This window comes from Helicoverpa armigera, chromosome 27, assembly GCF_030705265.1.
Source record: "Helicoverpa armigera isolate CAAS_96S chromosome 27, ASM3070526v1, whole genome shotgun sequence".
NCBI classification, from domain to species: domain Eukaryota; kingdom Metazoa; phylum Arthropoda; class Insecta; order Lepidoptera; family Noctuidae; genus Helicoverpa; species Helicoverpa armigera.
Window position 1 is genome coordinate 4,624,623 of NC_087146.1, and position 22,546 is coordinate 4,647,168.

Consider the following 22,546-nt stretch of genomic DNA (forward strand, 5'->3'; position numbering starts at 1 on the left):
TTATAATATTATACTCGTATGTGGTTAAAATTTATTGGTATTAATTTATTTTTATTTATGTGGTTATAAATAAATTGAACTAAGTGAACTGCTAAGTTTCATCAAAATCCATTCCGTAGCTATATGATGAAAGAGTAACACACATACCTACATATAAACTTCCTTGTAAACGTTGCATTTATAATATAAGTAAGGTTTTTATATACATAAGTATATTTAATTGCAGGCAACTACAAGAAGAGTTATTGGCAGAGAAGAAATTCTATTCCGAACACATATCGAAGTCAAAAACAGAGATAGAGAAACTAAGAGAAGAGAATGAGAAGTATCAAAAGTGAGTAGAATGATTTTTCTATATATATTTTTTTTGTAGTTTACTGAGTTGCATGAAAATGGTTGCTATATTTTAAGTTGTAGGCCAAAGTCAAGATTATTTTCCATTACGTAAATATAGTAAAAAATAAAATCATCATATTTTGTATGTTGAAGCATTCACTTTAACCTATGCTAATTATTATAAAGTTGAAAACTCATGCATAATTTGTAAAACCATTTTTATGCAACTCTCTGTAAATATTTATCATTTTCCATCATTCATATAATCATCATCATAGGTTTGGGATTTTCTTGTTAAAAATATTTGTGCTCGTAACATTACTGCCTCTCAACTATAAATGTTATAATATTATTCAGAAATAACACCCCACATTTTGTAAATACAATATTAGCAAATATCATAAACCATTTCAGCGTGGAAGATTACACGAAAATCCACATGGAATTCAGAAGAAATTGCACGAAAAATTGTTCAGCAAACTTTGTGTCATGCACTTGTACTAAAGTATTATTAGAATTAACTTTAACAGTATTGAAAATTATATTTGTTTAAGTTTCAAAGAGTATATTTATGTTTTGTGTTTAATTAAATGTATTTTGATTATCATTTTTCAGTTTTTTTTTTTTGCATTTCATTCTTTATCCATTTTGTTTTTCATCCTCATTTTTTATGTAAGCTTTTCGTGTGTGTATTTTTTTTAAAAGAACTAAAAGATATTGTCTCGTCGACTAACTTTTTCGCTCTGAAACAGGCCACTAGGGACGGCGTAATAGTCAAAATGTATAAACCAAATCAACCAACTCTCACGTGCACAATGGATCAGATAGTCAGGTTTCGAGTGGCAAAGTTAATTGACAATAGTACCTATTACATGACATTTCATGAGATTACCTTTTTGTCACGCTGTAAATAACCTAAAAAATAATAAGTACCTAATTAAAATCCACATTTAATTATGTACTATGAAGACATATAAGTAAATAACAACATAAATATGTGTACAAATATAGCAAAAATATATTAATTCTGTGAATGACATGAATACCGACAATTTCATCTTAGTCGATTCAATTGTTTTACCTACGATTTGCCTACGATATATTCAAATGGAGAATATATTTGCCCAGCAGCGGGACGATGTAGGTTAATAAATTACTATTTTTAGTGTGTTAATATTTTGTGTTCGGAAGCAAAAGTCAGAACATAATGTCAGAACTGTAACTAAAAGATAAGCAATAGAAATATATTTTATTCCATTCTGGGGTGACATTATATGTTTCAACAAGGTCAAGAATTTATTCTAAAAATAATAATAATTAAATATTGCAACTATGTATATTGAAATGAAGCAAAAGATATTTTGATTTTAAATTTTAAGTTATTTTGAATTTTACTAAATCCTTAATTAACAGAATAAAATCTTGACTCTATTTAATTATTATTAGTAATAAATATATAATCTTAACTAATTTATCATATAAGAAATTCACATCATTTTCACTTTTCAACATCACATAGAATAGAACAAACGGGCTCTCTCTGTTGACTTTCAAAACCTGGTAACCGACTTTAAATATAATTTTCACTGTTCAACACTGTATAAAATGTCTTGTTGTAGGTTGCTAAGTGCTGATTTGAGCGCTGAACCCAAGAATAAGACTCAGGAATTCGCACAGAATGAAATCATTCGATTGGCAGCTGAAAGTTTGGCGTTACAGGTATGTTTCTTATGACATTTATATTTACCTATTATTTAGTATAAAATCCAATGTAATATCTAAAATATAAAAATGAATCGCAAAATGTGTTGGTAAGCGCATAACTCAACAACGCCTAGACCAATTTGGCTAATTCTTTTTTGTTGTGTTTGTTATTGTCAGGAGAAGGTTCTTATGAAAAAAAAATAGGGTAAAGTAGAGAAGTCAGTTGACGGGAGCGAAGCCGCGGGCAAAAGCTAGTTTACTATAAATGTGAAAGTCTGTCTGTCTTTTCTTCACGCCTAATTTACTGAACCGATTTGTGTGAAATTAGGTACAGAAATAGTTTGGAACTTGAGAATGGACATATATTATATAAATATATTAAAAAAAAATATCCTGGACATATAGCGCCATCTATTGTTCAAACCAGAAGTCACTATTCCACGCGAACGAAGTCGCGGGCAAAAGCTAGTTTAGTATAAAATGCATGAATAAAAAGGTATGGAAAATGTGAAAAGGAGTGGTCCGTGACTTCACTTTAAAATAAAAATTGAGTGACGTAGACAAATTCAAATGCAATTAAATAAAATTAATTTGTACCGTGGCTGTTATAGTTCTTTGTGGGAGAAAAAAAAATGCTTGTTCGTTATATCAGGTTATTTAAAAGACAAATTAATTACTTTTTTATTCATCGTTAAAATTCAATTTTGAAACCACCGACATACAAATCGTATTTCTAATCAATGATATCCAACCAAAAAAATTACAGATATTGTATTTTTTATTTCGAACTTTATTGTTACCAATTAACACGTTCTCGTTAGCTGTTTTTTTCGTTTAACTCATCTCCCGAGCCTTTTTCGCAACTATGTTGAGGTCGGCTTCCAGTATAACCGGATTCAGCTGAGTACCAGTGCTTTACAAGGAGCGGCTGCCCTATCTGACCTCCTCATTCCTCAACCCGTGCAATTACCCGGGCAAACAGGCAGGAAATTAATTGTTTTCTTTGAGGGTAAAGAATGTTTCATTTTACTTATTTTCACTGCATTTAAGTAATATTTGTTTGTATAACAGGAACGTGTGGACAAGTTATCGGAAAGCTGTCGCCGTTACAAGAACCAGATTCGATTGTTAGTCAACAAGCTTAAAGAAGTCGGCATTGAAGACGTCAACGATATACTTGATAACACTGGTGAGTACATTATTTTTTAGATATATGTAGTTTACTAGCAGGCCCGCCGTAAGCGGGCGTGCAGCGCGTGCACAGCACGCGGGCGGCACGTCCTAGGGGGCGGCAAATCTAGCGAGTTATCACGTAATATTTAAAAAATACAATATCTTTTTACTAATGATTTGATTTCAATATTTCCAAACACAGCAATAGCGCTAAGAATATTACCTACACTGCCGGTTTCAGTTAGGTACATCTGTTGAAAGGACATTTTCAAAATTAAAGATTCTTAAAAACGATTTAAGATCAACCAAAATGCTATTTAGAGGGCGGCAAAATTAAACCAATAAAATTTCAGAAAAAGCCGCCCTAGCTTTGGTCGTCTCCTATTTTTGACTGTTTCACCCTTTGCATCCCCAAAAAAATTCGCGCTCGCTGCGCTCGCGTCTCCATGTCAGATATCGCATTTTATCTTTGTTTAATTGTTGAGGCATTCAATTCCGAAAAAACATTTTTCGCGCACTGGCTGGCTTTTCATGATATGTTTACTTCATGAAAACTCTAAGGAAAAAATCGCGCTCGCTTCGCTCGCGGCTTTTGCACTTCACTTCTGTGCATATCTTACTTTTTGACTTTGCTTTGTTAATTTACAGTGGTTTTTATTTGTTTTGTGTCCTTAAACTAAAAAATTTTCGCGCTCGCTCCGCTCGCGCTTCCTTACATATTTAATGTGTCTTGAAAGCTCATTTTTCAACGGGAAACCCACTAAATAACATATTTTACTGACTTTAAATATTGTTATAGATATTTAAGTGCGTTAAGTAATTTAAGTTAATCACAATCTTTCAATACATAGGGGCCACTTGGGTAATGATTGCACTGCATTGATGCCCTAAGCAATTGCTTAGTTTGCTTATGGGCTAACCCAGGACTGCTTAGGTTACTCTGAACATATCAAGTAAATAAAAAGTTATGTGTAATGTATGTTATGTATTGCAATGGTTATTTATCCAAAAGTAGGTGGATTTTCTGCAATCAGAGCGGTGCGTGTACATATTTTTTTCTGTTGGACAAGTACGATGGATATGAATTTCCGGACCCCCTGGATCCCCCCCCCCTTATATATTTTTTGACAAAACGTATGTAGTCGTAGGGCGGCATAATCAGTTTTGCACGCGGGCGAACAAACAGCTAGCGGCGGGCCTGTTTACTAGCTTCTGCTAGTGGTTTCTCTAGCGTCCCGAGCGGGAAATGCTGTTACTTCGAGCAGATAAAATGTAACTTAATATAGTCTTTATAATAGGAAACTGAAAAAATGTTTCAAATCGGTCCATTAGTTCCTGAGATTTGCGCCTCAAGCAAAATTTTCGGGATTAAAAGAAAAATTATACCAGTATTTGGTAGAATTAAGTAAATCCTACTTATACTTATGCGGTAAGGATGTAAGTCTTTCGAGTGGACATGTTTGTTGCATGTTCCTACTGGGTAAATTTCGATGAAAGTTTTCAGTAATATATGTATATGCAATATATATGTAGAATAACACATAGTCTATTTTATTTCCATGCGGGAAGCAGTTCCTTGGGAACATGTATAAAATCGCGATAGGAAACTAGCTTATAATAGAAATACGCTATATTTTACATATTTTTTGCAATTTCGAATTTAAATATGTTCGCAGTGTTTTTTCCTTCTTAAATGTTTATCGTTTTCATATATTTCGTCTCCCCCAGACCCAGTGGCGCCACCCAACGCGTCGATGACGCTAGAGATGGCGCCGGTAACACGTAAGAAGGAGCGCGAGTACCTCGGCATGTTCGAGTACAAGATACAGGACGAGGCCGTCATTATCAAGAAACTTATCTCTGGTAAGTGTTACAAAACAAGGCATTTATATATATTTGTCTAAATTGTGCTATGTTTGCGCAAAGTTACGCTAAGATTAGCACATATTTTGCGCAAAAAATAGCGCACAGTTTGCGCAAAGATAAGCGCGTACTTTACGATAAGATTATTGTATACTTTTCGCAAAGATAAGTTCGTGGTTTGCGCAATTAAGCGCATAGTTTGCGCAATGATAAACGCATAGTTTGCGCAAAGATAATCGCACAGTTTGCGCAAAAACAAACGCGTCGATGACGCTAGAGATGGCGCCGGTGACACGCAAGAAGGAGCGCGAGTACCTCGGCATGTTCGAGTACAAGATACAGGACGAGGCCGTCATTATCAAGAAACTTATCTCTGGTAAGTATTGACAAATAGATAGAAATTAGTATTGGTGAGATGCGCAAAAAATAGCACATATTTTGCGCAATTAAGTGCAAAGTTTGCGCAAAGATAAGCGCGTAGTTTGCGCAAAGATAACCGCGCACTTTGCGCAAATATAAGCTCATAGTTTGCGTAAAGATAATCGCGTAGTTTGCGCAAAGATAAGCGCGTAGTTTGCGCAAAGATAACCGCGCACTTTGCGCAAATATAAGCTCATAGTTTGCGTAAAGATAAGCGCGTAGTTTGCGCAAAGATAACCGCGCACTTTGCGCAAATATAAGCTCATAGTTTGCGTAAAGATAATCGCGTAGTTTGCGCAAAAATAAGCGCATAGTTTACGCAAAGACAACCGCGCACTTTGCGCAAAGATAAGCTCATAGTTTGCGTAAAAATAAGCGCGTACTTTGCGCAAAAATAAGCTTGTCGTTTGCGCAAAGATAGTCGCATAGTTTGCGCAAAGATAAACGCGTCGATGACGCTAGAGATGGCGCCGGTGACGCGTAAGAAGGGGCGCGAGTACCTCGGCATGTTCGAGTACAAGATACAGGACGAAGCCGTCATTATCAAGAAACTAATCTCTGGTGAGTGTTGAGAAATAGATAGAAATTAGTATGTGTGAGATGCGCAATTAAGCGCATAGTTGCGCAAAGATTATTGTATAGTTTGCGCAAAAATAAGCGCGTAATTTGCGCAAATATAAGCGCGTAGTTTGCGCCAACAAGCGCGTAGTTTGCGCAAAGATAAGTGCATCGTTTGCGCAAAGATTAGCACATATTTTGCGCAAAGATAAGCGCGTAGTTTGCGCAAAGACAAACTCGTCGATGACGCTAGAGTCGGCGTGTTCGAGTACAAGATACAGGACGAAGCCGTTATTATCAAGAGTGATAAGAATAGAAATGTTTTCTACTCTGTATTGATGAGAGTCGACTGGGTTTGCCTAATAAAATACTCTCTTTGTTTTGTTTGTTAGAGTGCAGTTTGTTTGCGCAGTTTTAGCGTGACGTTCGTAAAATAAGGTGGAACAAAAAATATTTTCCTAAATAAATTATTTAGCTTCTTTTACTAGCGTTTGCTACATAAAATTACATAAAAATATAATAAGAAGTACGATCTAAGAAAAACTAGCTAAAACTTTGTACAATTTGCGCAATTTAAAATCTCGACCCTGTTAACACAGTCTGCCAACAACAGCGACCTCTGATATATACGATCTATAAAAAACTGCGCAGTTTGCGCAACTGTTGCGCAATGGTGTATGTTGCTTTTACAAATTTTCCCTTTTTAACCTACTATAGCAAGCAACACTATGAAGGATTTTAACTTCAGCAGTCACCCTTGGTCAACGCAATATCATCCTTACACCAACAGACTTAAAGCCCAAAACGGCAGTGACGCTGCTCCCCGGGCTGCCCGCGTACATACTGTTCATGATGCTGCGACACATGGACCACGTGGACGACGAGCCTAAGATGCATCAGCTCATGAAAGCTGTCAGATACACTGACTATTAGTGGCTTTTATATGCGAAAAATTTCAAATACTCATCTGTCTAAATTGCAGCAGTAGTTTTTAAGACAATATATTAGTCTTAAAAATAGAACCTCCCATTTTTGAAGTCGGTTGAGATGGTCTTCATTAATCCAACAAAAATTATGTCTGTCATATTTACAATATAAGAAAAGCTGTCTAAAACTTTTGCGCAATTGGCGCTAACTTTAGCGCAGTTTGCGCAAAGTTGAGCGCAGTTTGCGCAACCGTTGCGCAATAGTAGGTGTAGCTTGATGGTCCGTTATAACCCCAGTGGTTATGATTTAGCAGTACCTAAAAGGTCCCAGTAACTTTAACACATTAATAACTGTCACTCAAAGCAATTTCACCCTTACACCAACAGACTTAAAGCCCAAAACGGCAGTGACGCTGCTCCCCGGGCTGCCCGCGTACATACTGTTCATGATGCTGCGACACATGGACCACGTGGACGACGAGCCTAAGATGCATCAGCTCATGAAAGCCGTCAGATACACTGACTATTAGTGGCTTTATATGCGAAACATTCTAAAAGCCCACCTGTGCCACTGCAACAGTAGTTTTTAGGACAATATATTAGTCTTGAACATAAAACCTCCAGTTTTTTAAGTCGGTTAAGATAGTCTTCATTAGTCCGACAACAATGATATCTGCCATATTTACGGTCTAAGAAAAACTGATGAAAACTTTGCGCAATATGCGCAAACTTTTGCACAATTTGCGCAAATTTTAGCGCACTTTGCGCAACTTTAGCGCAGTTTGCGCTACTGTTGCAAGTATCTTGATGGTCTTTTATTACCCCAGCGCTTATAACTAAGTCGTCTAAAAATGTCACAGCAACTTAGTCATTGCAATTCCATCCTTACCTCAACAGACTTAAAGCCCAAAACGGCAGTGACGCTGCTCCCCGGGCTGCCCGCGTACATACTGTTCATGATGCTGCGACACATGGACCACGTGGACGACGAGCCTAAGATGCATCAGCTCATGAAAGCTGTCAGATACACTGACTATTAGTGGCTTTTATATGCGAAAAATTTCAAATACTCATCTGTCTAAATTGCAGCAGTAGTTTTTAAGACAATATATTAGTCTTAAAAATAGAACCTCCCATTTTTGAAGTCGGTTGAGATGGTCTTCATTAATCCAACAAAAATTATGTCTGTCATATTTACAATATAAGAAAAGCTGTCTAAAACTTTTGCGCAATTGGCGCTAACTTTAGCGCAGTTTGCGCAAAGTTGAGCGCAGTTTGCGCAACCGTTGCGCAATAGTAGGTGTAGCTTGATGGTCCGTTATAACCCCAGTGGTTATGATTTAGCAGTACCTAAAAGGTCCCAGTAACTTTAACACATTAATAACTGTCACTCAAAGCAATTTCACCCTTACACCAACAGACTTAAAGCCCAAAACGGCAGTGACGCTGCTCCCCGGGCTGCCCGCGTACATACTGTTCATGATGCTGCGACACATGGACCACGTGGACGACGAGCCTAAGATGCATCAGCTCATGAAAGCCGTCAGATACACTGACTATTAGTGGCTTTATATGCGAAACATTCTAAAAGCCCACCTGTGCCACTGCAACAGTAGTTTTTAGGACAATATATTAGTCTTGAACATAAAACCTCCAGTTTTTTAAGTCGGTTAAGATAGTCTTCATTAGTCCGACAACAATGATATCTGCCATATTTACGGTCTAAGAAAAACTGATGAAAACTTTGCGCAATATGCGCAAACTTTTGCACAATTTGCGCAAATTTTAGCGCACTTTGCGCAACTTTAGCGCAGTTTGCGCTACTGTTGCAAGTATCTTGATGGTCTTTTATTACCCCAGCGCTTATAACTAAGTCGTCTAAAAATGTCACAGCAACTTAGTCATTGCAATTCCATCCTTACCTCAACAGACTTAAAGCCCAAAACGGCAGTGACGCTGCTCCCCGGGCTGCCCGCGTACATACTGTTCATGATGCTGCGACACATGGACCACGTGGACGACGAGCCTAAGATGCATCAGCTCATGAAAGCCGTCAGAACTGCCGTTAAGAAGACCTTGAAGAAACGAGGGGAGAGTGTCGAGTATAATGCGTTGTGGCTGGCTAATATGTTGAGGTAAGTTTTGATACGCTATTTGATGTCAAAAATGCCAATGGCCTTACTACAAAAACTTAAACACCTGTTTTATACTTGTCTAAAAAAATTGAGGCTGCAAAATGACCCATATGTAAACGTCATAATCTGTCATTTTTTTAGACAAGGCTTAAACTGACGTTTAAAAGTTTTTGTGGTAAGACGGCAAATGTTTAACAATGTTTTATAGAGAATTGTGAACAACATCACATATTTAGTTTTTGTCTTTCTCCCGGATCATTCACGTTCATATCTCAGGAACGATTGGTTCGAATAATAATTCAGTGTTATATAGCCCACTTTCGGTAAGTATTAAGTATTTATTAAGTATTAAGTAGTTCCACATGAAGCAGGTGAAACTGCGGATGGAAGCTTAAAATCTGAAAATTTAAATTCATCTATTGTCACATTTTCAATCTAAAGTGTTTGTATATGTATTTCGTACGCTCTAATCTCTTGATCTATCCTTTGAAACGTGAGTGAAGCCGCTGGTGGAAGCTACATAACGTTAAATAATAATTCCCATTTCTTTCGCAGACTACTGAACAACCTACGCCAATATAGCGGCGACACAATCTACCAGACAGCCAACACCCCTCGTCAGAACCAGCAGTGTCTGCGCATCTTCGACCTGTCCGAGTACCGGCAGGTGCTGAGCGACATCGCCGTCTGGATATACCAGGGTAAGTGTACCTCTCTCCCACAGGCTACTGCATACCCTGTGACAGAGCCAGCAGTGTCTGCGCATCTTCGACCTGTCCGAGTACCGGCAGGTGCTGAGCGACATCGCCGTCTGGATATACCAGGGTAAGTGTACCTCTCTCCCACAGGCTACTGCATGCCCTGTGACAGAGCCAGCAGTGTCTGCGCATCTTCGACCTGTCCGAGTACCGGCAGGTGCTGAGCGACATCGCCGTCTGGATATACCAGGGTAAGTGTACCTCTCTCCCACAGGCTACTGCATACCCTGTGACAGAGCCAGCAGTGTCTGCGCATCTTCGACCTGTCCGAGTACCGGCAGGTGCTGAGCGACATCGCCGTCTGGATATACCAGGGTAAGTGTACCTCTCTCCACAGGCTACTGCATACCCTGTGACAGAGCCAGCAGTGTCTGCGCATCTTCGACCTGTCCGAGTACCGGCAGGTGCTGAGCGACATCGCCGTCTGGATATACCAGGGTAAGTGTACCTCTCTCCCACAGGCTACTGCATACCCTGTGACAGAGCCAGCAGTGTCTGCGCATCTTCGACCTGTCCGAGTACCGGCAGGTGCTGAGCGACATCGCTGTCTGGATATACCAGGGTAAGTGTACCTCTCTCCCACAGGCTACTGGACAGCGTGAGGAAGTGTCAGACTGCCACCAACCATGATCCTTATTGAACCCTATGTATCAGGGCCGAAGTAGATCTTTCGAACAACCCTGCAGTCCAGGCAGGTTTTGGCTCTTAGGGATACACTGGGTTTTCTGATTCTCTTTGAGGACTGCCCCGCATTTACCTCCTAGTCTTAAGACCTCAAAGTCGTACATACTTGTGTGAAGAATACAGTTACAGACCGCCATAGAGTAACGTGAGAATCTAGCTAGTCCGTTCCGTCGCTAGTTCCATCTATTAATGCCGTGGGGACTTCTAATTTAGTTATATTACAGATACTACCAGAAAAAAATCTATGAAAATACACATTAACTTTGTATTTTTTTCCCAGGTCTAATCCACCTCCTAGAACGTCAACTAGAACGCCTCATAGTGCCCGCCATCCTAGAACACGAGGAGATCAGCGGCCTGTCAGGTCCCAGTGCCCGTCCCGCCCCGCCCGGCGCGGGCCCCGCGAGGCTGAAGCACGAGCTGTCGGCCACGCATGACCATCTGCACACCTTCGCTGTTGATCAGCCGTTAAGGCTCACTATATTTAAGCAGGTCAGTTTCGGGTCAGCCCCAGGGTCCACGATCCAGGATTGTGTTTTTGATAAGCATCGGCCAAGTGCGCATATTATAATGAACAAGCATTTGCTTGGACACAGGTGCACTCCCTATTCCTTCACTCTGATAGCGTGATGGGACGGCAATCTGACACCACTTGAGAGAGCTTTTTGTCCCAACTATGTTGATGACGGCTTCTAATCAAATCAGATGCAATAACCTAAGAACTAGTGTAACTCTAAACTCCTTAACACAATTACCTGGCAACCCAGGTGCCTTCTTGGAGGCTCAACTAGAACTAACGAGACGCCCAAACGCCTCCTTGTCAAATCAAAACCAATCTGTCAAAGGTTGGTCTTGATTGATTGGTGGTTTTACTCTGAAAATAATGGACAGGTTCCACAGAAGGCTTGTAAGGGCGGAGCTAGTAACGTTCCTCGTCCCCCGAACACTCGTATGGTGACGCGCATCTTTCCTAGGAGATTTTCCGTTATGATATCTCCGCTAGTCATTTTGTTCTCCATGTTTCTAACTCTTCTTTGTATTTCACAGTTATTCTACTACATCTGCGCGTACAGTTTGAATCAGCTACTTCTACGCAAAGACCTGTGCTGCTGGGCTAAGGGCTTGCAGATCAGGTACAACATCTCACATCTCGAGACCTGGATAAAGGAGCATCTCGCTGAATATGGGCAGAAGAGCGTGAGTATTTGTTTTAGTACCTAGTTTTATTTTTATTTTGTGAAAGTCGTAAAACGTTGACGATCTAATGTTGTGATCAAATGAAGTTGATCATTATGATGAAATGCAACTATTTTGAGAAATTATCTCATATATTTTTAAGTGAGCAAATCCACTATATGGTTAGCGTCGTATTATTATGTATTAAACTAGTAAAACTAGTTTAATTTCTTACACATAGGCTTGATGAAAGGATTAAATCATGGGTCTGATTAGTCTTTCTTTTAGATAACCTTTAAACATTGAAAATGTCATTTTACATTTTAACAAAACAATAATAATTCACAATGATATAACGCATTAAATAAGGCTTATGATTTTTTTTACCAATTGTTAATAATTGTGTCTTTTAGTGTCCCTCAACTTTCATTGTTCAACTCAACGCAAGCTACTTTCACCGTTGTCACTTGCGCATTTTTACTTGCTCCAGCTACTTGCACCATGTAGTGGATGATTTATCTAAAAGACCCCCTTATTATTATTTTCATTCACCATGCCTGTTTTCTGTCCCAGGTGGAAGAGATCCTGGGTGTTCTGAAGCCGATCACGCAGGCAGTGCAGTTGCTGCAAGCTCGCAAGTCCATGCAGGACGTGCAGAGCACCGTCGACATGTGCGCCAACCTTAACGCCATGCAAGTTTGTAAGGTATGTCAGCATTCAAATATAACAGCATTCATATATTTTCATGATCACTACCAACCAGGCATAAACATATTAAAGTACTAGCTTTTGCCCGCAACTTCGTTCGCGTGGAATAGTGACTACCAGCAGATTTTTGATTTGACCAATAGATGGCGCTATATGTCCGTACTAAATTTTATTTTTTATTTTTATTTTTTGTAATAAAAACTATCCTATGTCCTTTCTCAAGTTTCAAACTATGTCTGTACCAAATTTTACACAAATCGGTTCAGTAGTTTAGGCGTGAAGAAAAGACAGACAGACAGACAGAGTTACTTTCGCATTTATAATATTAGTTTAGATTAAAGACTCAAATTTCTCCGACTGTTGGAATCGGCTTCCACTCTAACAGGGTGCAGCTGAGTACCAGTGTGCCACATAGAAATAAGCTAAAGACGAAGTCTTTTATTTGCCAGAATGCAGGTGTACAGAATATGTTCTTAAATCTAAAGTAGACCATTTACATTCTACCATTACATACTTTTAAATTGTTCTTATTTGTTTTCAATACAAAATAATAAGATCTGTCTATCTATTTAGGATTTGGGTGACTAAGGGCCGATCATTAAATTGCCAAATAACTTTTATCTTGAGAATATGTTAGACGTTTTTACAGCTTCTATTCCTCAGAGAGAAATTAACTGATGATTGTAAAATCGATCCATACACACAAACACACAGAGGATAATTACATAAATACTAAAAATACATATTATCTCCAGATCCTGAACATGTACACTCCCGCTGAAGAGTACGAGGTGAAGGTGACTCGCGAGTTCATCCACGAGATACAGAAGAAAATGCAGGAGAAGGCCGGCACCAACCCTGATAAGGAACCAGTAAGTATTATTATTATTCTTTATTGTACGGTAGACTGCACATCAGTGGTAACTGTCATGCACCTTTACTCAACAGTAATAAGTACGATTTTCTTATAAAACTGTTACCACTGACCTGAAGTTGACTGTACATACAAATATTTTATCACAAAGAAGTTGTGTACAAAGGCGAGTTTAACCCAGAGTTGGGTTCTCTAACAGCAACTAAGTACTATTTATATCATCATCATCCTCCTGCCCTAATGCCAATTTTATACGGGGTAGGCGTAGCATGTTTTCTTTTTACATAGACTTCTGTCGGAAGACAAATGATGCTGTTGTAAAACGAATTCGAATTCTTTGTTAAATGCAAGAATATATAAAAACCGGCCAAGTGCGAGTCGGACTCGTGCACGAAGGGTTCCGTAAATTACAGTTAAATCAACCTATCTCAAAAACTATAAGAGATACTTTGATCAAACCAAAAATCACACTTTTTACGACTTTGAGAGCTGATATCTCAAAAACCGTTCACTTTAAGAAAAATGTTTTTTAGAAAACTTTATATCATTTTAAAAGACCTTTCCATTGATACCCCACACGGGTATGTACATCGAAAAAAAAAATTTCATCCCTCACTTACATGTATGGGGGGCCCCACCCCCAATTCTTTTTTTTACTATTTATAGTTCGGCCGTTCAGAGAATGCGTTCCTGACACCTATCAGTTCGTCACGACTAGTGATGGGCACAACATAACACTGAGTTCGTTACCGTTCCCCCAAAATAAACCGCCGCATTATTTTAAGATTATTTTCGTTTTAAATTGGCGGAATCATTTAAAATTTATATTTTAGTTATTTAAGTGGAAACCAAAAAAAGGTAATATTCATATAATAAAATCGTTTTATTTATTCTTTGTTACAAAGTTACAATCTGTATTTCTATGCAATAAAGTAAGTACATTTAATTGAATGTGCGTACAGAATATTAATCAGACTCCGATTCGCTTGAGGAGGTGGTGTCTTCATCATCATCTTCGCCTACGTGTATAATTATATTAGGTATTATCAATAACAGAATCAATCCTGATATCTCGGTCAAAATCTTCCAAAATCAGGTTTTTAGAGCTCTACCTCACTGGGACGCCATGGCGACGTCGCCAGCGGCACAGGTCTGGCTACTTCTGGCATCCAAATGTCGCCAAGTCGAGTGGCCATGGCGTCTCGACAGTCAATTGTTTACGTCGTCGCTCAAGAAATTGCAAGCTGACTGGCGACCACATTGGCGACTGTGTGAGGGAGGTGCGCTTTACCGTGTACATTATAGTGGCTACTGTGGCCACGTCGCCAAGTTGCCACGGTAGCCAGAAGCCACATAGGGAACTGTAGCTCGTGGCCACGCCTCCAATTTGGCGACGTTGCCAAACCGTCGCCAAGTGAGTTAGGTTCCATACATTTCAATACTAACTGCTATGATACGTAGCCGGCGACGTCGCCATTGGCGTCCTAATGAGGCAGGGCACTTAGTCTTAGCGCACGAAACGACAACAAACGACTATTTAGCGTCACAAAATGACGGCCCATGATGCCATTTGGGGTTACCATTTTCAACCTAAATATAAAAATGCTACTTTCTTTCGCGCGTTCAGTTTGATCATAGTTTTATTTTTATATTTCATAAAAGTTATCTTATAGTCCATTATTTTCAAATTTTAAAAAGAAAAACAAAACGTATTATTTTATATTATAAGTATAACTGTATAAGAACCATCAACCAGAACAGATTACGATACTTGCCTGTTATTTTTAGCACAGCACTACAAATATAAAGCGCTGACATAACCTTGTAATAGCGCAGTATAGATTTAGAAAAATATTGTGTACCAAGTTATTTGACACTCAATTTGGCACAAAATTACAACATTCATTGATTATTATTGATATAATAATGTTGTTTTAATGCTCATCAATTGTTAAAACGATAAACAACCAGCAAAAATATTTTTATCGTACTGCAACGCCATTACAAAGTTACGTCGTCAGTTCAATCGCGATGTGTCAGAAACGCATTCTCTGAGCGGCCGAACTATAGTGTCATATTTTTGTAGCGGTTCATACAACACATATTCCCATCAAATTTCATCACTGTAGTACTTATAGTTTCCGAGTAAATCGGCTGTGACAGACGGACAGACGGACAGACGGACAGACGGACATGACGAAACTATAAGGGTTCCGTTTTTGCCATTTTGGCTACGGAACCCTAAAAAGGAAATAATTTTCGAATCTGTCATCGAGATCAAAATTTAATCCTATGCCGTAAGGCATAAATTTGTTGTTTGATAAATCATCTAAATATATAATCACACTTTCATTTACCTATAGTTAATAAGTAAAATAAACAGCGTTACGTGTAAAATCAGTGATTCTGAAAGTCGTGCAGTAAATGGTTTATAAAGTAACCGTTATTGACAATTCAATTGAAGTATTGAATTTGACTAGCAGACCAACTGCCATATTTATAGTTTGACAAATTTGTTACTCATCCGAATAGCCAGTAATTCTTTACTGGCTGATGATAAAGAACTTCTTTTATCACACAATTTTGTCTTCTTTGTTGCAGCAAAACCTTCTGATGGACTCAAAGATGATATTCTCGGTGCAATTCCCCTTCAACCCGTCATCAATACGCCTGGAAGCCATAGAGTTACCAGAAGTGCTAGAACTGGAAGGTCTACTCACCAAAATATAAGAAGACGGAGAAGACCAGGTGATAATACCGACGGAATAAGGTGAACAAACATGCCTGTAGCTGTTTTTTATTTTTTTACAGCTGGTCTACTGTAATATATTGAGTAGACCAAGTAGACCATTCAAGGATTTAGGTTGAATCAACGACAATTTATTATGTTTATAGCTGGAATATGAAATAGAGTTAGTAGACCGAAAAGACCGTAGAATAAGAAGGTATGTTCAAAACTATAGGTATTATTTTGTAAAGAACCAATAATAATCGTGGTCTTTCGTTGAAAAGACCAAGTAGACGGAAAAGACCGTAGGAATAATAAAGTTATAAGTTTTAAACACAATAGTTGTTATGTTTTTGTAAATGTAAAAGACGGTCTATTTAATACAAGAAGTAGTTGAAATAGCTTTAGGATATTAGCCTAACATTTTTGTATAATTTTGCTCATATAGTTTCATGTCTGTTAGATTTTAAAGGTAATCTGAATCAAATAATCAAAATACTACACTTGATTTGTGATTAAAAATTGCTAAAATATGCTACTTTATAAAATCTAAATGGGCAATACATACCTTAATATATTAATTTTTACATCTTGCCTTATATAAAATATCTTCAAATAACTCAAGATTTTCGTTCCTCGGTTATTGCCATACAAAATAATCGGTTAATATGGTGCCATTATTATTTATTATATTATATAAATCGGTTAAAGCAAAATACATAATATATTTATTCACACTTAACATTGTCTGACATTGATCATCTTTGGCAGTCGTTACGGGTAGTCAGAAGCCAGTAAGTCTGACTACCAGTCTTACATAGGGGTTGCCCGGGTAACTGGGTTGACGAGGTCACATAGGCAGTCGCTCCTTGTAAAAGACTGGTACTTAGCTACAGATGATGATGACATTTTTTCACTATAACATTCCAATAAAGCTGTGATTTATTTCTCCATTTTTTTGGACATAAAAGTATTATTTAATTTCGGTAGAATTTTTATGTTTTTGTAATACTATCAACTGTTTCCATTGAAAAATAATTGAAATTCTTAAATTATGTTTATTCTTATATCATCAAGTAAAATTAATCCGACAATTTCAATAACAATAATTATCATTTAGTAAATAAATCACGAATGAATAGAAACCATTATTGCTTAAATACATTAGATGCCGCAGAAATATAATATTACACTGACTTTTCATTTGTTTCCGCTAAGAAATTACTTTTAGCGTCTTCATAGGGGTTTCTGAGATGCCAGTCTCACAATGTTCCGACGCCATTAAGTGTGGCGCGAACTATACTTACTTTTCAATACATTTTTGAATATTTTCTACGATGAGATATGACAATTTATTTATTTTTTTGGTCAAATTGTTTGTTTTTTTTTTCTAACAGCCAGATGGCGTAATAGTTAGTGTATATCTACGCTAAAGTTAGGGGTTCGATTCCCGCGTGAGTTCATCATTGTGTGTATGAATTTTTGATGTAGCCTTGTGGATTTTATTTAAGGTATTTACAAAAATAATTTTTCAAAATATCAACTTCATGAAATGCTTCCCAAAATTAGTCTTCCTTTTGAAAAAAATACTAAACATCGAAAATCTTTAGTCATCAGAAGAGTCAATTATAAAATTTTGAGTTATTATATTTTTTCCAAAACGCAGTCTATCTCAGCCATTTCCTTTATAAAATAAGTTTTTAATCAACGAAGTTATTTTCTAGTTTTAAATTAAGGTTTATACATTTTTTATTATACTACTTACAAAGGTTTTTGTTACTTAACCCTCTGCAACTGACGTGGTCAAATTTTTACAATTCAACTGAGGTGGTAGTACACGAGACACCAATTCAATTGCAAATATTTTTGTAAAATTAAACTATACAGCTAACTTATTGATATTTATTAGATTTATAGCCTATTTTAAATGTTAAATTAACTTGGAATAAAAAAAAGAAAATATACTTTCAAAATTAAACAACTTTTATTTACGTATGTCAAATCAGCCTGAAAAATTCTACTTAATCATTTATGAACTAAAAAAAGTAACAAAATCAACTTTTTCAAATTTTCAATTATATATTTTAAAAGTTCACAATAATATGAATCAGTGTTGGAAAAATGATATACATTCGTTGGTCAAATTATAAACTAGAGTGATTCAAAGTCACACCTTTTTTTGGCAATTATCACACAGTGGCTTAGAGAACTGAAGGCAAATTGGCTTCGAACAATCACAGCAACGATACTTAGTTTGTCTTTTTATTTAAGTTGGAAAAATATAACAAAATGTTTTGTCACTCAGTGGAATAAATCGAACTACCGGAGATGGAGGGACCCCCCATCCATGCCTAAAACTCTTCTCCACGTGAAATGGCGTCATCTTCATCGCGTTCGGTTTCAGGATCGAAACTAATGGATCTCCATCTTTATCATCAATACCTAACACTAAAGGCATCGTCACTTTCCTGTTACAGTTAGTTCAATATTTCCCCTTCATATCTCTGGAGAGTTCCAGCCGATGTTCTTTTACGTGCAGAAGTCCCTGGTTTAGGCTTGTTGCTTGAGATGTCCATCTAAAAACTTGTTCGGTACTTAACACCAGTTAGCTTGGCATTCAAGTTAATTGATAAGTAATTAAAATATTAACGTAATATTTCAGGAAAATTGGAAAATAACACTAAAAATAAATCATTTAAACTAGGTTACTGACGTGGTAGTTTAGGAGACACTATGAAGATATAACCATTTGACTGAGGTGGTAGTCTCGTGGAAACTTACCTTGACGCTGACGTGGTAGTCCCGTGGACACTTTTCTTCCTCCAGGTTAAAGTAAGCTCACTGTGACCGCCCCCCGCACACTGACCGACGCGCGAGCCCTTTATAGGAAGGTACTCGAAGAGCTGGCGCATGAATTTGAAAAATGACGGTAAAAAACTTGATTTTGTATTTTGCGGTGTCTGTGGGACTACCACCTCAGCTGCAGAGGGTTAAACTGATTAGTTCAAATTATTCATCACTTTTCGAAACCACGTTTGAAATATTATTCTCAATAAACACACGATTTAAATTACTTTTAAAATATGTGGCAGTTCTATTTCTAAGTCGTTACGGGTAGTCAGAAGCCAGTAAGTCTGACAACCAGTCTAACCAAGGGGTATCGGGTTGCCCGGGTAACTGGGTTAAGGAGGTCAGATAGGTAGTCGCTCCTTGTAAAACACTGGTACTCAGGTGCATCCGGTTAGACTGGAAACCGACCCCAACATAGTTTGGAAATGATCTTAAGTATTCTGAGTATTCTTTAAAAAAAGTAAAAAAAAAAAATAATTAAAATAATAATGTTGTTTATTTATAACAAATTAAGACAATTTATTCCATCTGAATGTATTGTCAAGTAAATAAATATATTTGCGCAAGTTAAAGCCACTATTGATGGCTATAATTGTTATATAGGCCAGTTCGGACGAGTAAAACTTACTAATGTTTGGTAATCTTATGTCGTATTCAATACTACAAACGATTAAATGCCTGGAATATTGTTAAATGATAATTTAAAAATTGTTTCTTCGTCCAGTACTGTATACACTCTTCAAAAGAGTCAGCGAATTTGATAATTTATGAAAACTATAATTTTTAATAAAATGTCGATAGGTAGCTAAATAAACCCTGAGACTATTTCGTGTAATGTATAAACTATGTCTCGTCTGTGCTGGTCTTAATAAATAATAGCATGTAAAATAAAATGCGTACTGCCGAAATTTAAGCAAAATAAATAAGCGAATAGTGCTTCTAAAATCCGTGTTCGTCGTGAATAAAAATCTTATTTGTATATAAAGATATTTAATATACATAATGTGGTAAAATTGTGGTGAATTTAATATCAATTTGTTGTGAAAAGCGCTGTATGAATAGAAAAAATATAATAATGTCTGCAGCTGCTTTTTTCACAAACGTTTAGTGTCATTCCATTGTGTTTAAATTAATGTTATTTATAGTAAATAAAAGTTTATTAGAATTATTGTTGTATAGAGAAATTATAGTTGGGTTTTGGAGAGTTGTAAAAATATCAAAAAATAAATCAATACATACATACAAATACGGATATTTGAGTTGGCAAAGCTACATGATAAATCAAAGTTAGTAGGGCTTTTGCAATTAAAATGATTTTTAATAAACTGACTTTTGATTTTTCATAAATATCAAGAAAAAATATTTATACAACTTTCCAAAATATTAAAGTATGTGGACTCAATAAGTATGTAACTTAGAAATAATTTAGAAAATAAACAGTGTTACCATTTGCGCTAGGTGCTTTCGAAGCTTGTATTTATTATATTATGTAAACTTTTTTCCACCATTTTCTTACGAAGTTTTGATTGCGTATAATAATTAATGCTTTACACTGATACAAAGGTGAATAATTTAAGATTTCTAAGCAATTTTTGGGTTTCTGCTAGTATATGTCTTGATTGAGTGTCTATAAAATCAAAGTCGAGTACCTTACGACTTGGTAATTTCAGACATTATTAAAAAAAACTGTAATAAAGAGATATTTATATGGGTTCTTAATACTGTGGTCTCAAAAACAAGGATAAAGAACTTTTATAGACACGAAATTATGGCATTTGCAGACTAGCAGATTTTATACCCTTTCGTTTTGACATTCCATTTTTTACTTATCTATAGTTCCTTATTGTTTCCATATTAAAACCGCGGTTATTAAGATAATAATAGAGGTAAAGCAATTTATTATGAATGTAGTTTTGAAATAGAACATTATAGCAAAAGCAGGCACTAAGTACTTAAATAGAAGATTTTGTAAAATCAGTATTTTGTATGTAATTGTTATTATTTATTTATTTATTTGTTGTGCATACGACAGGTGTATATCAGAATTTTTCCTAGCAAATTGTCGTATAGCTTAAAAATGTAGAAAAATATATGTAATAATATCTCCTTGTTGTACTTAATGTATTAAAAATATAGAGAAATATATATTTATGTTGTGTTGTATATACTTGAAATTATATTTATTAGGTGCTCAAGTTGAAACTTTTCGAGTTTATTAAATTCTTTCCAAATGTAATGTGGATATATTGAAATTATTATTCGTCAATTGATTGAAATTGTTGTGTCATTCGTTAATGTAACAAACGACAAAATATATATGGAATTTATCTCTAAAGTGATCATTATTAATTAAAAAATGTTATTTACATATAATGAATATTGGAAGATAACGTCTATTGCAAACTTCTTGCTAGCAGCTGATCGCGTGGCAATCTAATATTAAAAAATGCAGCCTTTTTGTTAGCCATGATAAAAATAATTACTAAAACGAGAACTACTAAAGTTTATGTAACAAGTAAATGGTCAGATATATTGCAGGAATTTAATTTGGGTGATATTAACAGGCGCTTAAACCAAGATATAAATGAAATAGATACTACTTAGCGAGTATTTTCAAAAACATCTATTTCTGTCTTGTAATCAATTTTCGCAGACAGGAATATTTAAAAAATGCTTGATAAGTAATATGTACTCAGATTAATAACATGCTATGCCTAATAAGCACTGTATAGAAGCTAATCATAAAATAATAAAAAAGCTATTTATATACAAAAAAAGACGTGTCATAAATTAAACTTTATGTAAATGTTACAAATTGTTAAAACGTTTATGCCATGTTAAAAACATTAATCCTTTGGTAACAGCCAAAAAAATATGTAATCATGTAATCAGTTGTCATATATGACATTCGATTACGTATTTGCTGTGTTTTTCTTTGAAATAATTGTAAAAAGCAATATATCGCATATCTATGTAATCGTACTAATATTGGTATATTAAAAAATTCTTATGATTGTTATTATAATTGTGGATTTAAAATCATAGAGGAATTATGTTGGTATTTGTTTTTACGTGTTAACTGTTTTTGTGTAATGAGCACTCTACATTCCTTAGATGTTATGTTATTAAAATAAAATCATTAATTGAATAAAATTGTATATTTATTTCTTCGATACCTTGCCAGTTTCCTTCATTGGAACATCTTTGGCAGTCGTTACGGGTAGTCAGACGCCAGTAAGTCTGACAACCAGTCTTACCAAGGTGTATTGGGTTTCCCGGGTAACTGGGCAGAAGAGGTCAGATTGACAGTCGCTCCTTGTAGGAGACTGGTACTTAGCTGCTGGGTAAAAGCTGGGCAGATAATGATGACGCTGGAGTAGAATAAAAAATATCGCGTTTGTCGTATGAGAGACCCCTTGAGCAATATTTTTTGTTTTCAGCCGTGGTTGTTATAACGGTAACATTAATACATCAACTATCACTGTTTATAAAATACAGTCTGGTGACAGCTAAGTGTTTTAATCTTTGCGTATGGAACCTTAAAAAGACTGCCTCATAGATAAAGATGGATATGGATTTTTTTCTTTATTTCACTAAATAACAAACCAGTGGTGTGTCTGTCACTCTATTCGCAATAAACCTCAGCAACTACT

The 22,546-nt window shown here is 36.3% G+C and overlaps 1 protein-coding gene across 1 annotated transcript in view; it reads left to right on the forward strand.

The window, feature by feature from the left end:
• Positions 1 to 22,046, forward strand: part of LOC110369606 (unconventional myosin-Va) — a 70,221-nt gene extending 48,175 nt beyond the window's left edge. The window contains exons 31-41 of the mRNA XM_064041980.1: positions 227 to 334; positions 1,956 to 2,055; positions 3,112 to 3,229; positions 4,942 to 5,076; positions 8,911 to 9,115; positions 9,671 to 9,816; positions 10,838 to 11,049; positions 11,605 to 11,754; positions 12,307 to 12,438; positions 13,197 to 13,313; positions 15,917 to 22,046. Of these exons, the coding sequence (XP_063898050.1) occupies positions 227 to 334; positions 1,956 to 2,055; positions 3,112 to 3,229; positions 4,942 to 5,076; positions 8,911 to 9,115; positions 9,671 to 9,816; positions 10,838 to 11,049; positions 11,605 to 11,754; positions 12,307 to 12,438; positions 13,197 to 13,313; positions 15,917 to 16,045 (1,552 nt within the window). The 3' untranslated portion in view covers positions 16,046 to 22,046. The remainder of the gene's footprint in view (positions 1 to 226; positions 335 to 1,955; positions 2,056 to 3,111; positions 3,230 to 4,941; positions 5,077 to 8,910; positions 9,116 to 9,670; positions 9,817 to 10,837; positions 11,050 to 11,604; positions 11,755 to 12,306; positions 12,439 to 13,196; positions 13,314 to 15,916) is intronic.
• The last annotated feature ends 500 nt before the right edge of the window (positions 22,047 to 22,546 follow it).